Source organism: Pseudonaja textilis, chromosome 1 (assembly GCF_049901715.1).
Source record: "Pseudonaja textilis isolate UNSWEBS1 chromosome 1, rPseTex1.2, whole genome shotgun sequence".
NCBI classification, from domain to species: domain Eukaryota; kingdom Metazoa; phylum Chordata; class Lepidosauria; order Squamata; family Elapidae; genus Pseudonaja; species Pseudonaja textilis.
The window spans coordinates 91071658-91093331 of record NC_141990.1 but is presented as its reverse complement, the minus strand read 5'-3'; the positions used below and the strand labels follow the sequence as shown (position 1 = coordinate 91093331).

General features: G+C 36.2%; 1 protein-coding gene across 1 annotated transcript in view; it reads left to right on the top strand.

Annotated features, from left to right (window-relative positions):
* Window positions 1–21674, top strand: part of LAMA2 (laminin subunit alpha 2) — a 432393-nt gene that overhangs the window by 97490 nt on the left and 313229 nt on the right. Inside the window, exon 4 of the mRNA XM_087941278.1 lies at window positions 14885–15127. Within this exon, the coding sequence (XP_087797404.1) occupies window positions 14885–15127 (243 nt within the window). The remainder of the gene's footprint in view (window positions 1–14884; window positions 15128–21674) is intronic.

Sequence of the window (21674 nt, the reverse complement as noted above, 5' to 3'; positions counted from 1 at the left end):
CTGGACTTTTGATCCCAGGTGGATCACTCCACTAAAGTTCACAGCTGTTTTCATAAGCTGAAAACAGATGTTATCTTGGCATTCCCACACATTCTGAAAAGGCATCTCTTTCTAGTCAAATCCAAAGTTTTGCACAATCCTACTGCACATCCATACGTCTATATTGTTTCATGTGCTCTGAATTTTATTTACTTAACTTTGTTTTTACAGCCAGATTCCAAATCAGTATATGTTAGTGTATGCTAAAAAACCCCAAATTTATGTGCTTCATTGGCTAGCTCTGTGTAGATTAATAATTCCTTTCAGCCCAATATGAATAATATTAATGTAGTGAATAACCTTTTGTAACATGATACAGTTTCCTGTGTCTTATGAGCTATTTGTAAATGGATATTATAAGTTATGAAAGTGTGTTTCACAGTATGTCCTGTTCAGATTGAGGCAATTATTCATGGAAATAGAAACTTGTGTCATCTCATGAAGACCACACTGTTTAAATAGTACATTCTGGGAAGCTTTTTCAGATGTGTTCTATTAATTTATAACCTAGATTTACAGGTAATCCTTGACTTACAACAGTTCATTTAGTGACTGTTCAAAGTTACATCACTGAAAAAAGTGACTTATGACCGTTTTTCACACTTATGATCGTTGCAGCCTACCCATGGTCATGTGATTTACATTTGGATGCTTGACAACCGACTCACATTTATGACCGTTGTAGTGTCCTGGAGTCATGGTGATCACCTTTTGTGACCTTCTGACACACAAAGTCAATGAGGAAGCCAGATTCAATTAACAACTGTGTTACTAATTCAACAATTGCAGTAATTCATTTAACAAATGTGGCAAGAAAAGTCATAAAATGGGGAATAACCCACTCAACAAATTTCTCACTTAACAACGTAGATTTTGGACTCAATTATGGTTTTTAAGATGAGGGCTACATGTACAACCCATGCTGTCCAATTATAGGGCAGAAAATGCAATTTACAAACTACTAAATGTATAACATATACACAGATAAGATACATTATGATATATACCATACCTGTGCAAAACTCTCAAAAGCTTTCTTCAACTATGCAAGTACTTGACCAAGTTTTTAAGAAATAAAAAAGTCTTAAATAGCTTCCATGATTTATAAAGGCATTTTTTTTCTGTTACTTAAACAAATAAATTAATTAGCACAGATTTTGGAAAGGTCACCACAAAACGTGTTAGCATACATTTTGTTGGCCAACAGGTTCAGAGGTGGTATTCAGCAGGTTCTGACCAGTTCTGGAGAACCAGTAGCAGAAATTTTGAGTAGTTCAGAGAACCGGTGGTAACCTTCCCCCTGGAGTGGGGAGGGAATGGAAATTTTACACTATCCTTCCCCTGCCATGCCCACCAAGCCACACTCACCAAGCCACACCCATAGAACCAGTAGTAAAAAATTTTGAATCCCACAACTGAACAGGTTGCATTATCCACATTGGCCAATGATGTAACATCCCCCAATGAAAGCTGCTGGTTAACTGTTGGCTAGATATCTCACTGTGCTTGCAAATTAACTTTATGCCTTTATAATCACCTTCAAGTTCTGCCAATAGAGGGAAGATCCCCATTCTGTTTAGTTGTGCTGGTCAGAGGTAACAGCCTATAGCTTAGTAACAAACAATTTACCAGCTGTTGCTGCCTATAAGTGTTTTTGGCACCAATTTTAATTTAAAGTTCATTTTTGTTAACATTAGGAGTTACCTTGTGATTTTGCCTGGTAAAGATAACACTTTCATTACTTCCATATTACTACTTTAGTTATTTCATTTGATGTAGCTTCCCTTGTATGTTTGATTTTTTAAGAGGGTTTTTCTTTTTTTGGGGGGGGGGACTCAGATGTGGGAATGATCAGTTAATGTGATGAGGAAAAGAATAATTACATTTGTCTTGTAGCTTTGAACTAATATGCTTTCAATGCGTGCTACCTAATAATTATTCTGTTACAGCTCTATTCATAAATGTCCTCTTTCAACAGCTACTATTTTCTTAATATCTCATTCTATTCCTCAATGATAGTCTAGTTTTTAAAATCTAAAATAGGTGTGTGTGTGTGTGTGTGTGTGTGTGTGCGTGCATGTGTGTATGTGTAACGTACAGAAAATTTGACAGCATTTGAATTTCAAGAACATGTTTGATGTTACCTGCTTCTTTCTAGAAGTTAAAGTAGAGTTTGTTTTTAAAATCCAAAGTCTCATATCTGCCCCCTTTTGCTAGAACTGAAAAATATATAGAAGTAGGTGAGAAGCCCACCTTATTAAAGCCTGTTTAGAATCAAATTTATTTTGTTTCATTATTTTATTTCTCCAATTTATGTAATTATCTATTATCCAAGAAATTCTGGGCAGAAAATAAACAAAACCAAAGATCAATATCAATATCAATATCATTTTAAAGTGTAGTAAGAGAAAAAAAAAAGCACAACAGTCAAGACATTTATGGATGCTAAATATAAAAAAAGTCTGAATATTTCACATTGGAACTTTTGTTTTCCTTTGAAAACATTTCTTATTCAGAAAACAGTTTTCAGATGTATTTTTGATAGGCGGTGGACTTATAAATGTACTTTCCTTTAAAGCATATGTATACACAACATTTAGATTGTTAATGAAAACAATTGCTAACCCTTTAGAATGGAACCTAGCTTTTAATAGTAGCACATTTGTTCATTATTTCTACTTGACCAACCTAAGTTTTTGCAATTGTTTTGGTGACATTGTTTTATACCAGCTAGACTTGCAAAGTGTCTGGCTTTATTTTGGTGAACATGAACTTGTGGCTGTGAGCTATTTCATACCTGCTGGTTTGACATGAGCAATCCTATTTATGTTTTCCCATTCCTGAGTTCACATTGATATAAAGCTTAACGTCTGCAGGGCTGGATCCTGTTTTTCTCCTTCAGGATTCTGTATAAAGCTTCATCTACATCAGGGTGTCAAACTTGACTTAATTGAGAGCCACATCAGGCTTGTATTCGACTTGCTGGGGGCATGGCCAGGGGGTATGCAGCCAGGGTGGGTGTGGCCAGCTCAATGTCATTCATGTCGGGCTGCTGCATGTAACCCTCTAGAGTTATATTTTGGCTGGCAGAGTCACTGCGGGCCAGAGCTTCACTGTTTCAGGGCGGCCATGCGGGCCAGAACTAAGCCCCCTGCGAGCTGGATCTGGCCTTGAGTTTGACACCCCTGATCTATATGAAGACCATGCAGATTTTCAATCAGCTTTGAAGCATTTACTTTCTCAAAGATTTGCTGAGCTACTTAATTGCTCTTGTTCATCCCATATTCCATTGGGTATAGATTTCTTCCTGACTATGCAAAATGGAAAAGATATGACTTTCAAAACTGAAAAAACAAACAAAAATGTTGGTATTAAAATATTTTTGCAGTGACGTCCATTGTGGAAAGATCTACTTTATTTTGGGCCAATATACATTTTCTAGTGATCTATTTAATTTCTACTTTGAAGTTTTCTATGAAACAAACATAGCCATTAATATAGTAGCCCTCAACCTTTTGGATACCAGGGACTGGTTCCATGAAGAGAGGTTTTTCCATGGATCAGAAGGGGCCTGGTTTTGCATGCTGCCTGCATCCTGCTTTGCTTGTTTGCACAGCCTGGTTTCTGGTATGTCGGTCCATGGACCGATGGTTGGAGACCCCTGCTTTAATACAGGTTCAAGCAGAATTACATCTTCTGATTTATTAGGACCTCAAGATTTGATGTCATTTTCTAATTCTAAGTTTTGTTAATTTCTGCTGGTTTGGTTTCCATAATCCTCATGGTTGTTTTTAGTATTTATTTGAGCAAATAAAACATCTACTAACCTTATGTTTTTGATGTTGTAACTGTCATCGAAGACTATTCTGTTATTACTATCTACTGTCTTTCAATCTAAGTGATTCATAACAATCAATATATGCAGTTTGGTCCATAGTTCTGTGGAATGTAAACAATTTTTTTCCATTAAAAACAGCTTTTGGAATTTTTCTCAAAAGCTGAAGTGGAAATACATTTTTTAACCAATATATGATTCAGTTTGAGGCTTTGTGTACTGTACTATTAAATGCTTATTGTGTTTCATCTCTATCTTCATATGAATAAAACAAAGCCTGCTCTCATAGGAGTTTAATTCAGAATTTTAGTTGCATTTTTCACGAATGATTTAACTAATAGCATGAAATGAGCAGAAAACTGACTGCACTTCATTCAGTCATACTGCATTTATTGGTATGTACAACATAGTCCATCAAAAGCAGTGTGATGAATGAAATCATTGAAACTGTTGAATTTGATGACTGATATTCAGCTCAGGAATATTGTTCATTGCTATATCCAGACCAAATCTATACAGCCAAAATTTAGGTTTAAATAGAAGTTCTCAAATAGAACAATTCCAAGGCATGGAATTGACAACTAAACAGATTTCTAGCAATATACAGTATTTAGCCCTGTAGAACTTGTAATTTCACCGACTGCTGTCTGGATTTGGAACCAGCAAGATAATTGTTACAACTGAAATGAAACTATATTGCACTTTTCTAAATGTTAAAGGAAGACATTGATCTTTTAATAGATAAAATCAGATGGCTTTATAGCACAGTACTTAGAGCTTTTGCTCATGAACTTTCCACATATGGGTTAAATGAATTCTTCAGTGAAACATTGAATGTGTTACTTACCATTAGCTCATCATAGATTTCACTGGAATAAACTTCCATCTAAATATACTCAGCAATGTAGCCTTAATTAAAAAATCAAGTTTGGATAGCCTTGATTCCTCCCACCCCCATTGATTCTTTCAGTCACATTTCCAGATTTTAAGAGGGGTGATATTTAGCCCTATCAATCTTAATATACCCTAACTCTAAATTTCATTATATTAATTTGTTAAAGATAAATTCTGAACTCCCCCCCCCCCCTTGTTATTTCATATTCTGAAATGCCAAAAATCTCATCCTGTAGGGAAGGATTTGGTGTTTACTGAGAATGAGTTGCTGAGGTATTTATGCCAGTTATGAATAGCAATAGCACTTAGACTTATATACCACTTCATAGTACTTTATAGCCCTCTCTAAGTGGTTTACAGAGTCAGCATATTGCCCCCAATAATCTGGGTCCTCATTTTACCGAAGGATGGAAGGCTGAGTCAACTTTGAGCGGGTGATAATCAAACTGCTGGCAGTCAGCATAATTAGCCTGCAATACTACATTCTAACCACTGCACCACTACTGCTCATAAAGATGACAATGAAACAACTTCCTCAATAAATGTAAAGAAAAACAATTATTGGGTCCTAGACTGCTTCTTTGGATAGTTTTGGAACATGGTTGCGTCTACTTACTATTTTTTTAGCAGCACAGAAATAAAGGATCAAGCACTATCATAATATGCTAAATCACTAAATCAGCAGTAATGATACCATCCAGTTTTCCCAAAAACTCTTTAAAAAGCAAGATGTTCACCAGACACGAGACAGCATTTATGAGAATGGAATTTAAGCCTTTGGTGATAATTCAGCAGTCCTACTTCTCATCTCAAACAGTTGAAATTCAGGGTTTCGGATGCTAAATCGATGCTTTGTATGAACATTTAGGGGAGATTCATTTAGGGCTTTAAGGGAAAACTGTACTTGCAGAATGGAATCCAGAAATGAAGATACAAAACAGGACATAAATTAATATGGACCAATCTGAATCCAAGAAAGCAATTGCCTAATGGTGACACCCATTTTCAATGGCAGCTGTGTTAAAGACACATGTTATTTTATTAAATGAGCCTACAAGACCTTAGCCAGATTAACCATGACTATAGCAATCAGAATGAATTATGACAATGAATGTGAAATTTCCTTTTTTTGATAAGAACTTCACAAAAATCAGCAATAAACAGGGCAGAAATGTCAACTTTTTCCCCGCAAAAATGTTGGATTGAAGGAAATGAAATTCACAGAATGGTTACCCTACATCTGAAATTAACTCCGGATCTATACATTCAGCTACCTTTGAAAAGATGAATTAGGATTGCCACAAAAAACAGCCAAAGAGTAAGCAACAACATTTATTCATACTTTATCTATTCATTATGTTTATATCCTGATGCAATCATGTAAGCTTCTTACTGGCTTATAAGATTTGTAGAAAATAATTAAAGTGTCCAGCTAAATCTAAATAAAAATATTTAGATTTACTTTAAAACCCCACAAACACATGATGGACCAAAACAAGACAAAGAAAAATATCCAAATCTAAAGTATTTAAATATGTACATAATTCACTAGATAATTCTAAACAGTAACCAGTCTATAAAACATTGCTGTTTAATTATTTTCTTGATAGAATTAGGGAGAAAATAAATTTGACTTCGGATGGAAAGTTTTTCAAAGAGTAGGTGCCCTTGCTAAAAAGTAGAGCCTTCTATCTTTATTCAGTTCTTAGACACTTCACCCAATACGTCCCAACAGTAAGGCTGATATTGGTTTCATCTTGGGATAGCTAGATACCATTATATGTCAAAATGAGCATTATAAATTGCACAGGAAAGATTATTGGAAGCAGGAGTACAGGCATCAAATGCTTCCAATGATGGGTGGCATTCTGGACCAAATGTAGCTTCCAAGTGATCTTTCAAGGCAGCCCCATGTCACATGAATTGTAATGGTTCAACCAGGTTGTAATGAAGACATGAATTACTATGGCTAGGAGTTTTTGTAAAAACCAGGTTGGGGCAAAAAATGTTTCACCAAGCAGAATTGGAAAAGAATTCCTACAGGCCTTCATCTACTGCCCCCCAGCAAAAGCTGTGAATTTAGAAGGACCTGCGTATCATAAACCTGGCCCTTTGGGAGCAGTGCTTGTTATTCAGAAAAGATCCTAATGTACAAAGAGTTACTCCATCTTGCTGTGTCCAAACTCTGTCCATTTCATTCCATCTAGTCCCTGAGAACCTCCATAAGGCATCAATGGCATCTCCATCACAGCTTGTGGTTGTAATGTAAAGTTTAGTTTCATATTTATAGCCAATTCACTGAAGACAACATGTTGCAGGATAATTTAACAATTTTATTTAATTATTTAAAATAAATAAAAAATATTTTAATTTTTGCCATCCACATTTCATTCTGTCCCTCCTTTTGCATCCTTTCTTTAATGATTCTATTCCACCATTTATTTGATGTTAGTGTAACTCTTGTTCCGCAGCGAGTTGTCCTGTGACGAGTTGGCCATGGCAAGTTGGCCATGGTGACTTGGCTGTAGCAGGTTGGTCATGACAAGCTGGATGTGGCAAATTGTCATAAACCCTAATTACTGTTTCACAATCTCCAATCCTTGCAGGTAATCTAGAACAGTGGTTGCCAACTGGTAGGTGGGCTGCAGAGAAATGTCACTCCCAGAGCACCCCCCAAAGCAGTTAATCCAGGCTGCGCAGAAACACAAGACTGTGCCACCCACATGGCCCGCGGGAACCCTCCCCATCCACTCACTCCTTACCTGACAAACTTGCCTGCTAAGTTGCTTTTTTCCCTTTTTTCCCCCCTGACCATCAGCTGTTCTGCTATGCCAGGATATTTAGATTAGCTAGGAAGCAGGAAATGGTTGGATTTCTTGCTTTCTAGCTAGTCTTTAGATCTTCAGCTCTGCTTTTCAGCACAGCCGAACCTCCCTTAGGACTGAAAGTTCTATTATTCAGTGCAGACTCACGACAAGCAAATTTTATGTGACAGACTCAGATAGCCGATGGCTGATAGATAGATCAAAGAATGATTCTGTGAGCAACTCAATCTGCCTGCCTGCTTTGCCTGATTTTGGGTAAAAGTTACTCTTTTTACATAAAAAAATCAATATATAAATGCCCAGCTTGGTCACATGACCAAGCCACATCCACAAATTAGGCCATGCCCACAGAACCGGTTAGTGTTCCCTGGCATTTAAAATTATGAGTTTGGTGGTCCCTGAGGTCCAAAAGGTTGGTGACCCCCTGATTTAGAAGAACACGATGGCTGATGATAGTGGAGGCTCCTAGATCTGAAAGGATCAGAAAGGGTCATCCATCAGAGCAAACCATGTATGTCCTATATCCAGGCCTGAACCCTGGCTGAAAAGAATCCAGACTTGCTTTTATTATGAAGCATTGTCGATGATTTGTTACACATCTCAACAATTTTACCTATCAAGCAAAAAGTGGAGAACCTGGGAGCCAAGATCCAGTATTATAAGGAGTCTCTGTGGCGCAGTGGTTAGAGTGCAGTATTGCAAGCTACTTCTGCAGCCAGCTGCCTACAATTTGGCAGTTCAAATCCCACCAGGCTCAAGGTTGACTCAGGCTTCCATCCTTCTGAGGTGGGTAAAATGAGGAGCCAGATTGTTGGGGGCAATATGCTGACTCTGTAAACTGCTTAGAGAGGGCTGTAAAGCACTATAAAACAGTATATATATCTAGGTGCTATTGCTATTGGTATTATCAGGGTTAACAAAGAGAGCATCTAGAGTCTAGACTGTGCAAATTTCAGCATTTTTGTGATAATTTTATATTGATAATTTTATATTGAACTGCTGCATGATTAAAGACAACACTTCAGTGCCTTTGGCTATGCTGACTGTAAGCTTTAATCCCCACATACATTCAGGGACCACTTTGGGAAATCCTGTTCTGGGGTCCCAAACTAAAAATTTCAGCCCAATGCCAAATATCATTGCTTGCTTAAACATTTAAACAAGAGTTTCAAGAAGGATGCTCTAAATTAATAATCACAATGAACACAGTTGCAACAATTGTGTGTGTGTGTGGGGTAGCATTAGATTCTCTTCTGAGGTCAATCGTGGATCCTGATTGCCTGCTTGGGTATTTCACTCATGCTCCTTTTTCATTCATATCTGGTAATAATCAGAACCAATGTACTGGTTCTAGGAAGTAGTTCTAAATTAAGGTTAATTTGATACTTAGTTGATGGAGCAGCTCTTGCCTCTTAATTCAAAGCTCTGCCTAAAATTCAGTAGTTAGAACATTTGATTTTAATATTTCACAGTTTTTTTTCCCTTTTGCTCATCTCAATCCTCTGTGATCCATAAAATGTATCGCTGGAGGAACATAAATACAAATGGATGTCTTTATAACAGCTGCACTATTTATTCTAAGCCCTTTTTCTCCAAGAACTGGAATTTGAAAGTTGAAAATGACTTCTCATGATAATAAATCAGAAAAATACTGTAGTAAAATATAGTCATTTCCTGAGGAAATCTTACATTATAAAGGACTCTGAAACAGACCAATACATATCAAGCAGGATCATTTTGTGAAGTGGTAAAGCATGTTTTAGATGTATTTAAGCTGCATTGTGTCATTTCCATGAATTCTAATTTGTTAGAATTTGTCTAACTCACTGTGGCTGTGACTGGCTACAGTTTATTCTATCATTTAGTGGAAAATATTAGAAAAGTAAAAAAGAAATTCTATTTGGAAAATTCCAGGAAGGGGAATGACTAAGTGTTATCATTGTGCTCTCTCTCTCTCTCCTTCCATTCCCTCCCTCCCTCCCTCCTTCCCTCCCTCTCCCTCTCCCCTTCCTCCTCTCTCCCTCTCTTTCTCTCTCTGTGAGAGATTGTATACATTGGGCAGTAAATAATGTGTGTGTGTGTAATAAAACTTATACAAACTAAATTCAGAGAAGGGAAAATAAAAAGAGAATAAAAATACAAAAAAGAAAAACAGTGTGAAATAAAGAAAGAGAATAGAAATATGCAAATATGCATTCTTCATCTCAACAAGTATAAACAGGTTTATACCACCTATAAGGTTACAGATATTTTTTCTTCCCATAACTCGTCTCTTATCTATAAACAAATACATAAGACATCAACTCTTCAATCCTGCTGTCAGCAAAGTCTCTAAAGAGTTTTTTAATCTTGATCAAATAAACCAGCCTTATATTCTTTCATCTATGGAAGTCTTAATCTTTAGTTCATGCAGATATTGTCATGGGATTTGATCCTTTTTCAATTCTTTGTCACATTATATAGGATTCTTTGAGATTTAACAAGCCTCTTTTGTAAATCCAAAACACCACCACCACATTATCCAGATCATTCTCTTAATTTGTCATTTGCATTCCCCTTTAATTTTTAAAACTTCAACCAGCTCCTTTTATATATCAGTGAAGAGCCTTTATTCATGTCATTCTCTTGGCCTGGTACTCTTATTTCCACTTTGAATATCTCCTCTAGTTTAAGCCACACTTTTTTATCCATTATTTCTGCATCAAGCAAGAATTGTTTCACATCTGTCATTCCTTCATTAACAGCCTTTAAACATAGTCTATACATAGAAGCAAATGTTAGCCCTACTATTACTGAAATGACTACTAATGTCTGAGCCCATTCTGCAAAGATCTCTTTTAGTATTTCGAATGTAATAGTGTTTTGTTTCATTTTGGTCCAAATCCTAATCATAAGCAAAAAGAGTTTCTTTTTCTTTTTGCCTGGAATCTTTAGTTCCCTTCAGTATCCAATTTAATTAATAAGGTGCCTACTCTTTGTTATGAAGTAAACAGAATCATTCTGGTTTCCCCTTCCCTGTCAAAGAAGCTGCTTATTACATATTAAATAGTGCTGTCGGGAAATTCTGGAAATTGAAGTCCACATATCTTAAAGCTGCCAAGGATGAGAAATACTGAATTGTAGCAATTAATACACCACATAAAGATACTTCAGCTGTTTTTTTCCCTCTCTCTTTCTTCTCTTCTCTGTTGTAACTTCAAATGGTCACCAAATAAATGGTTGTAAGTCAAGGATATTTAAAGTTTTGTGGATGAAACAACAATTGGTCATTTCATACTTGATTTAAAGTGGTTGTAAATCTTTGTTGAGGTTGATTTACAGTGTTAAATAAAAAACAATGGTTAATATAATTTGTAAATGCATTTACAAATTGTTTTACAAGTTACTTGGAATAGAAAAAATGTTTATGAATGAATGTAGGAATACTATGATACTTTCAGGTTTAGAAAATGTTCACTTTGCCACCTCCTTCCTTTTCAGATGTTTTTTAAAGAGTCAAACAAATTAATGAAAACCTATCAGTTGATGTCAGACATAAGTAATAAGGTAGAACCTTTATGCTGACAGACAGTAGGTAACAGCTGTTTATGCCCTTTTTGTGAATATAATAGAAATATTAAAATGATTATTGTTGGAAATAGGAAACCTTTAACAACATAGGATTTTAAATTATTTCATTTTTGTTTATGTAACTTCTTTCTAATCTGAACCTTACATGGACATCTTATAAAGATGTTGTTGCTATTACATTGTATAAATTTCAATCAACTTGGTCAGTGGTCAAAAAGAATGAAGCTTATGGTTCAATTTCACGAGGCCAAGCTTGGGAGGATTTATTTATTTTCATATGCTAAGTGCAGAACAGTTGGAATGACTGCCAAATATTTTTCCCAGAAAACTTTATGCTAATAAAAGAAAAAAGATAATATCAAACAACAGACAAGACAGCTTCGTTTTTGCTTGCTTAATGTCTACATGTCACAATTCAAATTCATAAATAAAGGAAATTTTCCATAATGCAGTTTTGTGCAACTTTAGCATTATACTTCTCACTTTTGTGAAAAATGAAGCTGTTGGCCTGGAACAGATATCCAAAGAGCAGTTGCCACCAAATCCCCTTTTTCGTAGTTGTCATAATTCTCAGTTGGGAAATCCCAGAAGTATTTAGTCACAGTAGCAGCATAATAGTGTGAAATGTCCATTTTTCTACTTTCCTCATTTTAGTGCCAGCTTGAAAATGCTACCAAGGCACCATGAAAAAAAATGAAACACCTTTAATTATTTCATCTGTTCCATTTGGTAATTAGCAAATTCCAGAATATTAGTTGGTGTTAATTGACAATGTTACACTGAAAAAAACAAGCTTTTACCATACTAATGAAATATTTTCTTCTGACTTCTGAAGGAGAGAAAGAAAATGTCTTTCTGTATATTTCTTATTCTAAGTCCATAACTAAACATTTAAAAACCTATGTTGGCATCTTGTGTTTGTTAAATCGAAGGGATGGGATGATATGATTTTCATGGGATGATATGATTTTCAGTTGGTGAAATTTAACATTATCTATCTTCAGAATAGTAGGTTGATACAAGAAAATGTAGGCATTTATTCTTTAGTAGAAAATAAAGGGAATTTGTATTATATAGTGCATTTTAAGGTAACTTCTAGTGTTTGAAAAAAGGTATCAGTTGATTAATTCTAAATTGGAAAAGAGCACTAAACTGGGATGTTTTAGTTACTATATATCAGGATTGCCTTTATATTGTGAATGGATTTGGGAACTGTACATGCAAACTGGGCAGAAATATTTGGGAGTGAGTCTCAGCAAAAGGGAGCACTTCAGTGGTGGGATTCAAATTTTTTTACTACCGGTTCTGTGGGCATGGCGTGGCGGGCGTGGCAGGAAAAGGATACTGTAAAATCTCCAGTCAGAGGTGATATTTGCTGGTTCTCCAAACTACTCCAAATTTCCACTACCAGTTCTCCAGAACTGGTCAGAACCTGCTAAATGTCACCTCTGGAGCACTTGGTCAACTTAGGCTCAAAGGTTATTTATGAACCTGACTAGTATTTAGATAGGAGACCATTTGGGGAAATTAGGACTTTAGACTAGGCTGGATATTAAAATAACATTTCCAAAGAAGACAGTGGCAAATTCAAATTGTTGCAAAGAAAAAACTGTGGATTAAACAAAAATGAATGAAATAAACAAAAATGAAATAATCAGAGGTGAAAATCAGTTTGAAGGAGATTTTACTTTCCAAACACCCACAATGTTTTAACCATTGACTCTCTCTCTCTCTCTGTGTGTGTGTGTGTGTGTGTGTGTGTGTGTGTGTGTGTGTGTGTTTGCATGTGGGGGAGGTTGCCTTTGGGGCACTCTTATTTCCTGACAACTATCTGGACAAGTATGTTATTGCCTCCTCCCCAGAGCTGAGACAGAATGACTGGCCCATGGTTACCCAGCTTGAGTGGGACTGTAACTCTTCATCTCCCAGTGTCTAGCCTGATGCCTTCAGGAGTACACCAAACTGGTTGTCTTACAAAAATATATTGCATAAATATGCTTACAATTGTGTGAAATCCTTTTAACTTTATTGTTTTACTGAATATAATACTATCTCATTTTCCTGTCTTATAATAAGGCTTGATTTATGAAGAAGGCTAACATATTCACACATTCACAGTTTATGCTAATATAACATTATGTCTCACCCTAAGTCAGTAAATACTGTAGGTTAGTTGAAAATAAATCCTTTGTAGATTAATTGGAAAACCAACTAAAATCAAAAATCATAATAAATATTGATTAAATGTTTGTAATCCCCATGCAGTATATGAAAACAGGAGCCTTATACTTCAGGCAGAGATCATCTGCAGATCATGCACCTGTGGGGAAAACACTAGGGATAAAATGTTCAGGATGAATGAATGGGGAAAATATTATTCTACAGTTCAAGATGTGCAGATAGCTTGTTGATTATAAGTTAACATCTGAATTACCTGCATTTGGCAGGGATGAAGCTAATTGATAAATCCTGTGCAGTTAACTGAGACCTATTGGGATTTTTTGTATGGCTTAGAGCAGTGGTTGCCAACCAGTGGGCTGGGGACCACTGGTGGTCCGCAAGAAAATTTTGGTGGTCCGCAGAGAAATGTCACCCCCAAAGCACACCCCAAAGCAATGGCCACCGGGCTGCTTCTTTCCACTTCTTTCTTCTTCTGCTTCTGGCTGCACGCAAGGAAAGCAGCAAAAATCTTTCTTTCTCTCCCCCAACTCTGCCAGAAATGAGTCTTTGGGCGCTGCAAGGCATCCTGCTCCAAGAGCTTACACACGTGACAAGTCTCACAAAGACTTATTTCTGGTGGAGTTTGGGGGAGAGAAAGAAAGACTTCTGCTGCTTCTGCTGCTTTCCTTTGCATGAAGCCAAAAGTCAATCAGTCAGCCTCTCTCTCTCTCCCTCCCTCCCTCCCTCCTTCCCTGAGAATGGAGCTGGAGATCCTGCGATCCCAAATAAAGAATGATCGATCGGTAGGAAAATGGGGTGGGGAATTTTCCTACAAATCTTTTTTGGGATTTTCCCAGGATCTTTGATCTGTGGGATTTAAAATTATGAGTTTGGTGGTCCCTGAAGTCCAAAAGTTTGGCGACCCCTGGCTTAGAGTATAGTATAACATTAGTACAAGTCTCTCTTTCTTCCTCATTCAAATGTCTTCAATATCTTAGTTTTGATGCTGTATAAAGACATTGATAGAATCCTTGTACATTAAACACAATTAATTTACTTTTCACTTAATATTGATGGGACAAGATGGGACGAGAATATGGCCAACAGCCCTGTGTGCTATCAGTATCAGCAAACTAGATTCTCTGAGCCATTCTGTTTATTTAACGATTGCTAAGGTAATTGTTCATACTCTCTATTGCATCTAATTATTATGGCATTTAAATTAACTGCCATTTTCATGTTCCAAACCCTTAACACTATCAGATAAGCTCTTTAGTTATGGAGAAAGATTTGAATCAGCCAAAACTTTTTCATTTGTGTTAACTAGTTTACCTAGAACCTGGTTAGAGCCATAGTTCCCTAACAGAACAGGGTTTTCCACGTAATTTTTTTTAGCATCAGTTTCCATGTATGAGATTTTGCCTTAAACATGCTACATGCTTTTTAGACTATTTAAAGCCAAATCATACAATAGAATCAGATTTTGATTGTTGTGGAATCAGTCTGGGAGCTAAAGGGGTATAATGTAGATAATTCTGTTGGCTTCTTTTTATTCTTTCAGGTATTCCAGATTGCTTATGTCATTGTAAAAGCAGCTAATGCACCACGGCCTGGAAACTGGATTTTGGAGCGTTCATTAGATGGTAACAATTATGAACCCTGGCAGTACTATGCTATTACAGATACGGAATGTCTGACTCGTTACAACATCACCCCTCGCACTGGGCCTCCTTCTTATGCAAAAGATGATGAAGTTATATGCACTTCGTATTATTCAAAAATCCATCCTCTAGAAAATGGAGAGGTAAGATGAGAAATATCACTGCTCTTACTAAAGTAGCAATCAGCTGCCCTGTTGAATATGTATATGACCTCATCAATTCATGTATATGCATAAAGTTCATTAGATAAAACATTTTCGAATGTTCGTATAATATGTCTTACGGGATTTGAAAGGAAAATGTTTTATCTAGTTCCACCCCCACAATACTTGGAAAATGTTTTGAATAACACAGAATTATGAAGAGATACACCTAGATATGGTTAAGAACAGAGAAACTAAGGATCCTTTTGTGACTCTCCTGTATCTTACAGAGATGGTCTCCAAGACTAGCTGCTTCATAGACATCTTTAAAGTTGAGTTTAGATCAAAAGAAAGGGTATTTGTGCAGTGAATAAAGCTGTTCAAATTCAGAAATACATTTCAGTCGAGTTCCCCCAATGTGAAATGTAAAGACAAATTTAAATGTTTCTACCGTATAAAGATATAGAGCATGGGTATCAAACTTGCGGCATCACATTGCCGTCACGTGACATTTCACAATGTTTGTTTCCCATTGTAGAGCTGGGGTGGGTATGGCCTGTATGTGACACATCTGGTCCACGGGCCACCAGTTTGACACCGCTGACTATAGAGAGTATAGAAGACGACCTTGATGAAAATATGCAGGAGCCATTATCTAGGCAAAATGGGATGAAATTGTTTTTTTAAGCCCAGAACCAAGAACTGATATTTGGGGAACACCTCAAGCAGACATCTGTTTAATTCAGCGTACTATAAGAACTAAGAGGAAGCACAACACTGTCAAATTGGCATGATTCTACCATTATAGCCAATTTCAATAAAAGTAGTTTTAGCCTTCCTATGGGTCTGATATTAGTGAAATGCCTGAAGAGTTTCAGGTTTAAAAAGAAGTGTGTGGGTGATAGCAGATTGATGAGGGAGAGATAGAAAGGTAGATTACTGCTCTACATTTGCGTTTTAACCAATCATTGTCATCTAGCTTAATAGTAAAGAAATAGTTTCTTAATATTTTTGAATGGAAAATTGATGTTATTCTAATGGTGGCACATGAGGTATTTGCTTTTTCCACCATCTTGCAACATTAAGATTTACTCAAAAAATAGCACAGAAAAATGTGGAAAAAAAATTCTAAAATCAGATAAGAAAAACAAAATGTATCAGAAAAGGTTTTACTGCATATGAAATGATTACATTACATTTTTAATTCAATGTTACAGGGATCTTAATTTGGCACTAGTTATATTTAGATTGGTAGCATTTCTGACGTTTGTATGTCAGTATGCGTACTTCGAAGTTCGGAGATTACAGAATAGATGGAACATCCATTGAATTCTGAATTGTATCTAGAGAGAAAACCACCTTTGACCTATGCTGAAACTTTTTAAAAAGAAGAATTTAAAATAAAATATGTTCACTCAATAATATTTCAGAAAATCTTTAAAAATAACTATTATTGAAATAATATTACAGAAAATCTTTAAAAATACTATTATTATTACTCTATTTAATACAAATGTTAAATACACTCACCAAAGATCATATTTAGGGTCTTATAAAAATAATAATTCTGTTAATAGTATAGCTCTGCTGGTTGATTATTCATTTCTTTTTATTAGTCATTATTTTTCCAAAGATACTTCCTTAATTTTCAGCAGTTTTTCATAATCTATATAAAAGCGAAATACGACTCATGCATCATCACAAAATCTCCAGAACCCTAAAGCCTACAAACTTGAAATTTGGCACATATGTTCCTCTTGACTTCTAAGTGTTTACAAAGAAAGGATTTTTTGAAATGACCATCAGAGCATTAATATTTTGTATATTATTATTAATATGCTTTGATGCTAAGGAGTTCTACTCCCCCTCCCCACCTGAAAAGAAATCTGTTCCAAATGTAAAACCAAGCAGAGGAGAGGAATTTCAGTTTCATTTTTAGTTGCACAGCACCAAGAAGCTTTAGTACAGAACAGCTGAGCTAAGCTCCTTGCTGTCTCCTCCTTGCTCACACAGCAAATACTGTTTCAGTTTCCAGACAGTCCTCAACTCTCACACACACTGACAGGATGCTACCGTGTTTCTCATATAATAAGGCTGGGTCTTATTTTTTTTTGAGCCCTGAAAAAATGGCTGGGCCGTCTTTTTGGGGGTGACTTAATTCCCCACCTTGGATGTTCAGGCGGGAAGGCGGCGACAGCTTGGATGTTGACCTCGGCGTTGGTGGGGCACTTCGTATCGGGGTCAACGCAGGAAGCACCATATCTGGGTGTGCAACAAAAGTACTTCCTAACAGCAAGCCCCCCACCATTCCCCCCCATTTCACATGTTTTAATATAGGCCTTAATTTGGGGGAAGGGGCTTAATTTCATTTCATGCCTATAAAACATGCTGGGACTTCCTATTGGGGGAGGCCATATTGTTGGAGAAACAAGGTAGGCAGATGAATACCGATGGATGCTGGTAGGCACAGGCACATTTCCCACTCACCCCTTATTTTTCTCCCCCAAAACTGAGCCCGACCACAGTTTCGTAGTGAAGCGTGGGTATTGAGCTACAATACCTATAGATCTTCATTCAGTGCTTATTCTAGATTTCTTCACAATTACTTGTGAGTTCATGTATTCCCTGCATCAACATAATAATATGGCTACAAAATTTTAGTTCTCCCAAACAAATATTTCAATATGTAATGCAGTCTAAAACATTAGAAATGTTGTAGATGCATGAATTAGTTGTTTTGATTTTTTTTTAATGCTGCAAGTGTTAATTCATTTGGTCAGAATAATGAGACATAGCAATACAGTTTAAAACTGTGAAGTACAACTGTGAAGTTTGTCACCGTACATCATTCAAATTTATTTGTTATTCTCTTTTGAATGTTATGCTTTGCCATATGTATTCTTTCCCTTTCTTTACTTTAAAGAGCAGTGTGTTCTTTCTTGCTATCTCAAGTTGTTGGCATGCACTCTGATATTAGGCATTTCAGTTTAAATTCCCAAGCTTAAATATCTATTACAGTTGTTGTGAGTATTAGGAATCTGTTGATATTTTGCTGTATATGGTGGAGACATGGTATTTTGTTCAAAGTGACAATTTTCCGATTTCTCTTCACCTCAGCCCCCTTTATGAGTTTTTAAGTGTGCATGACAGTGGACAATCTAGCTGATTTTGCCACCTGTCTGGAGATATTCTTTGACTGGGTACTGTTATACTCACAAGCGATCCATTAACCTTTGACAATGATGAGGAAAAGGTGGCTATTAGTGTAGAGATAACAATTTTCTTGCTTCTGCTGAGATCCATGAAACAACATGTTCCAGGCCTTATATAAAGTTGTGTTGGTGCTGAGGGCACAACAGTGAATTGTTCTTCATTTTGACCTCACAATAATCTACGCATGGCTTTTCCCCTTTCAGTTATTCTGCTGATATCGGAGATTCTCCCTCAATGCTATGTTATTTCATTTATTAGTTATGTCCTATTAATATAGCAAAGTTTTTAACCAAAAATAATCTGTTACCTTTTTTTCTTCCTGAAAAAAATATCAGTGATTAATAGGAAAGAAAGAAAGAAAGAAAGAAAGAAAGAAAGAAAGAAAGAAAGAAAGAAAGAAAGAAAGAAAGAACTGTACAAATGTAGATTTGAAGTTAGCAATTAGCAAAACCCTTAAATTTATAAAAATGGAATGCCTGAATCATATTCCTTAGCTTTTGTTTTTACCAAGCAATGTCAGTATGGATATGGGTTTTAAGTTCATTACTGGATTTTATAAAGGTGTAAAAATATATGCACTATAAATTCCAAAGAGCCTGAAATTTTTTGTTGTTTTTCTTTACTTCTGCCAACTGCCTAGACAGGTCTTGGCAGTTTTTGGCAAGATTTTGGAAGTGGTTTGCCATTGCTTCAGTGATGGGATCCCAAAAATTTTACTACCTGATCTATCGGCATGGCTTGGTGGGTGTGGTGTGGCTTGGTAGGTGTGGCTTGGCAGGGGAAGGTTGCTGCAAAATCCCATTCCCTCCCCACCCCACTAACCTGCTTTCCAGCTCAGTTTTCCTGTGCAGGGCAACAAAAGATCAGCTGGGACTTGGGAAGCAATGAATAGATGGGGGTGGGACCAGTTAGAGGTGCTATTTGCCGGTTCTCCAAACTATTCAAAATTTCCACTACTGGTTCTCCAGAACTGCTGAATACCACCTCTGCCTTGCTTCCTTCCTAAGACTGAGAGAGAATAACCACCCAGCTGGCTTTGTGCCTAGGATGGGCTTCCCAGTTGATCTCCCAGTTTCAAGCCTGTTGTCTTAACCACTACACCAACCTAGGTCTCCTTTAGTTATTACCTCTGTTTTAATAAATGTGCAACAATAGAATTGCCTGAACCATATATGTAAATGGGTACAAGTATTCTATTGTCAAATCTTCAGGAAATAAGGAGAAACTTTCTGACAGTGAGAACAATCAACCAATGGAACAGCTTGCCTTCGGAAGTTGTGGGAGCGTCATCACTTGAGACTTTCAAGAAGAGATTTGGACTGCCATTTGTCAGAAATGGTGTAGGGTCTCCTGCTTGGACGGGGGTGGTGGACTAGATGACCTACAAGGCCCCTTCCAACTCTGATTATCTGTAAATCAGTCCTGTGAATGTATCCTGTCTAGTTGTGGTTTCTGATTATGCTGGAGTACAATCCCATAGAGGGCCCTTCCCTACAATCAGCTGTAGTCTTGTTTATCCACCCAGGTTTATGCTGTGCAAGTACAAAAAGAAGCATGTTATATTCAGTATTGCATTGAAAGAAGTAAAGTCTTAAAGAATAGGGCCAAATTCCTGAATTTGAGGCTAACCCCTATCATCTTGTGCCCCTTAAATGTATTTGTTTACTTTATGGAAACAGGTTATTATCAGAATAGAGCTATAAATAACAAGAGGAATATAGTATATTCTAGCACCAAAGTTCTACATTTTTTTTCTTGCTGGTCACAGCTCTCAGATTACCTTTTTTGATAGTTTAATAAAAAATGACAAATTCTCAAAAGCATTATAAGTTGGGCTTCATTGCTTCTGATTCCTGTGATTTTCATTAAGCTGATAAGTAGAAATTAATAAATACCCCGGAGATTTTTCCTTCATTTCATTTCTACTATGACTATCATTATTTACATTTAATTTATTTCTTTATAAAAGCCTATTTTTAAAATGGAGTTCCTGTGGTTTACAGCTAAATTTAGTATAAACCCCAAGAAATCACTGATGTTTAATTACTATTAAACTCAAGCCAACAAAATGATGATATAAAAAGTATTACAGAGTTTTAACTCTAGACAAAAGTTTCTTACCCTTTGGAAAATGTGATATTTGTTTCTCTTCATTTCTCTTAAACTTTTAGCAACTAAAATGGTTAGAAAATGTGTACTTTTCCTTTTTAAAAACAATATCAGGTTTTTGGTATAAATATCACCCATTCCAGGTATTTAATACTTAGAGAAGACTCATTGAAAGTAATAGGTTATAACTTAAGTCTTGGGTAATAATTTAATGATTTAATTTGGTTTGCTCTAGGTAGAGCTGTTTCTGAATGTAATCTTATAATAATAAACTGGTAACACAACCACACCACAGTTTTTCATACCAAAAGGCTGCTACCAAATTTTAGCCTAATTGTAAGGCCAGCTTTGTAAATATCCAACAATGGCTATTGTATCATATATAATCTGATCCCAATAACTATACATTGTCTTCTGTGGTAACTTAGCAATAGCAGTAGCAATAGCACTTAAACTTATATACCGCTTCACAGTGCTTTACAGCCCTCTCTAAGTGGTTTACAGGGTCAGCATATTGCCCGCAACAATCTAGGTCTTCATTTTACCGACCTCAGCAGGATGGAAAGCTAAGTCAACCTAAGAATTGAACTCCCAGCAATGAGTAATGAGTTAGCCTTCAATACTACATTCTAACCCCAGCACCACTATGGCTCCTGCTGGTGGGGCATCATGAAGCATCTTTTTATTTGTTTTAATCAAAGTCAGTAAGATTCTCCATAAAATTAGAGGAAATATATCTCCATGGAGGCAGGTAGAATATTAATGCAATATTGATTCTTGGTGAAAACAAGAGAGCAACAAAAGCAGTGGGTGGAAAGCTTTTAGATAAACCGAAAGAGTCAGGTAAGGTATTGTATTTTGGAGATCGGTCAAACATGAATGCATATGTGCGTGTGTTTATCACTGCCACTTTTTTTCATTTTTATATACCCAAATATGTAAATTGTTCCATAATCAAAAGACATATTCCAAAATAAAGATATCTAATCAGTTTCCAACTTCCATTCTGAAAAGAAAAATGGCCAGATCTTAAATACAAATTATACATTTTTATATTCTCTCCCATTTCTCGAGCATTCTCTTTGTTTACTAATATATATGTAATTTTATGTTCTTCAGATTATTTCAGACAGAGAATGAGAGAAAGAGAGAGACAGAGACAGAGAGGGAGAGATGATTTTTTTAAATTATTTTTTCTATTTCCTAATTTTATATATTGGGAAAT